A 2,500-nucleotide genomic window follows, 5' to 3' on the forward strand; every position below is an offset into this window, starting at 1 on the left:
GAGGCCGCCAGGGCCAAGCAGAGAGCCGGCCAGACTGCCCACATAGGTGGGTTTACACACAGCCTAGGCTCTGCAAACAGGGTTAATACACAGCCTAGGCTCTGTAACTAGGGTTAACACACAGCCCAGGCTCTGTAAACAGGGTTAACACACAGCCTAGGGTCTGTAAACAGGGTTAATACACAGCCTAGGCTCTGTAAACAGGGTTAATACACAGCCTAGGCTCTGTAAACTGGGGCAGAGAGAGAAGTGGTCCACAGCCTTGTTGCAGTGGTGGTGGGTTCAAATCCGACCCGTGTACCTATACTGCAGGTCATCCCCTCTCTCTCTCTGTCTCCCCATTTTAACTCTGTACTGTCTAATAAAGCTTGAAAATACCCCAAAAAATTATTTTTCAAAAATAAAAGACAGCCTAGGGTCTGTTAACTGGCATGTTGCTAGCTATGGTGGCCCCTTTGTTTACGTACTGGTTTACAGAGTCTAGGCTATGCTGTGTATTAACACTGGATTTGTTTTCAGCACACACACAGTACTGACAGGTAGCGGATCATGAAGAGATATTCACAGATTTTGACAACAAGCGTCTCCAGAATCACTGACTGCACCTTTAAGCAACACATTTAAGCTTAAACCAGATTGCCATCGTCATCACTGACTCATATAAACGGTTGATCACCTTGTCTGAGTAAAACCTTAATCTGGTGTTTAGAGAAGCCACATTGAGAACAGATAAAGAAGGGCCCCCATAGAGTCTCAGTCCTCTTCACAGCAGACCCGGGTTAGAATCCAGCCCGGGTCTGTAAAAAGGTTATAAATACCTGGGCACGATTATCGACAATAACCTTAAATTTGATGTTAACACGGACATGCTGTGCAAGAGGGGCCAGCAACGCCTTTACTGCCTTAGGAAATTAGCCAGATTCAACGTTTCAAAAAGCCTGTTGAAACTGTTTTACTGTGCATATATACATTCGGTCATCTCCTTCTCTCTCATTTGCTGGTTTGGTAACCTCACTGTCAAGGACAAAAATTCCCTTGGTATTATTGTTAAAACTGCCTCCAAAATCACTGGCATCCAGCTAGAGGGCCTCAATCCCTTTTATAACAGACAGCTGCTCAGGAAAACCTCTCATATCCGTCTTGACAGTGCCCACCCGCTGAGCTCTGAGTTCAGGCTGTTGCCATCTGGCAAACGTTTGTGTGTACCTAGGATCAGCAGGAATAGATACGGGTATTCTTTTGTCCCTGCAGCCATCCGGGCATTCAATGCGGCCAGCAGCAGATCATTTATTTTATTTGCGTTGTGATGACTTTTATTTTTATTTATTTTAATGTTTTAATGTTTTAATTTTTTAATTTGTATTTTACATTTTTTATATCCTGGCACTTTATCTTTTGAGCAATTTGTCTCCACAGTGTATTGTGTTCATTGTTGTTTTGTTCTGTCATGTGGGTTTAACCACTTCTCCTGGTGCGAACAAATTATTGAATCTTGAATTCTCAGAGCGGGAACACTCTTTACTAAGAGCCCGAATCCTCTGGTCATATCTTGGGCGAGTTTTGCCGTACAGCAAGACTCTATCCCCAGCGTGGCCCGTCTTAAGTTGTGGACGGAAAGGAACTGACTTTGTTGTGTTGGTTTTTCCCTGATTCTTGCACTTTGCACTTTAGTGCCCAGGCCTGCGTACATGTTGTGATGTTTGCGTCCGTCACTGTTTGTACTGTTATGTGTTGTCGCCTCTCCTCGCTGTAAACCAATTTGCCCTTTTGGGACACTAATAAAAATCTTGAATCTTGAATCTTGATCTTGGGTCGTTCTCTGCATGTCATTCCCCTCTCTGTCTGTCTGTCTGTCTGTCTGTCTGTCTGTCTGTCAGTCCTCTTCACAGCAGACCCGGGTTAGAATCCAGCCCGGGTCGTTCTCTGCATGTCATTCCCCTCTCTGACACATTTCATCTCTGTCTCTACAAAAAAATGCCCAAAGTTAATAATAATAAAAAAATAAAAATGACAACAGATAAAGTGTCTGACTGTCGGTGTGTCCCTGCAGCTAAGCCAATCAGAGCGGGCCATCAGCAGCCAATGAGAAGCAGCCATGTGTCTGTCCGCCCGACCATTCGGGCCGGGGGGGCGACGGCCCGGGCCGGGGGAGCAACCGCCAGCCCCCGCCACTCAACCCGCCACAGGGACTGACACACCTGTCACCTGTACACCAGAAGGTCTGAGCCTTTGTTTATTAGTGTTTATTAATGTTTATTATTGTTGACTATAAACTATGTGGAACTCACTGCAGCACTGGGTAGGACACGCCCACCTCAGCATTCCCGCGCTATGATTGGCCAGGCGCTGCAAAGGAAGAGCTGGAATCACGTCACAATGGCATTAGACTCTAAAAACATTTCTGCTTTGGAAACTCTGTAATATTTACACATCTCAAGGAAACTGAACATGTGAACTGTCACTGTGTCACTGGGCTGGAGGTCCGACCAACGGCTAACGA

At 45.7% G+C, this 2,500-nt stretch overlaps 1 protein-coding gene across 1 annotated transcript in view; it reads left to right on the forward strand.

Annotated features, from left to right (window-relative positions):
• LOC307258888 (kinesin heavy chain-like) overlaps window positions 1-2,500 on the forward strand; it is a gene marked incomplete at its 5' end in the record, with an annotated part of 33,760 nt that overhangs the window by 30,921 nt on the left and 339 nt on the right. The window contains 2 exons of the mRNA XM_080038554.1: window positions 1-46; window positions 2,051-2,219. The exon at window positions 1-46 is cut by the window's left edge and continues 165 nt beyond it. Of these exons, the coding sequence (XP_079894680.1) occupies window positions 1-46; window positions 2,051-2,193 (189 nt within the window). The 3' untranslated portion in view covers window positions 2,194-2,219. The remainder of the gene's footprint in view (window positions 47-2,050; window positions 2,220-2,500) is intronic.

This window comes from Ammodytes marinus, assembly GCF_949987685.1.
Source record: "Ammodytes marinus genome assembly, chromosome: 12".
Classification (NCBI taxonomy): domain Eukaryota; kingdom Metazoa; phylum Chordata; class Actinopteri; order Uranoscopiformes; family Ammodytidae; genus Ammodytes; species Ammodytes marinus.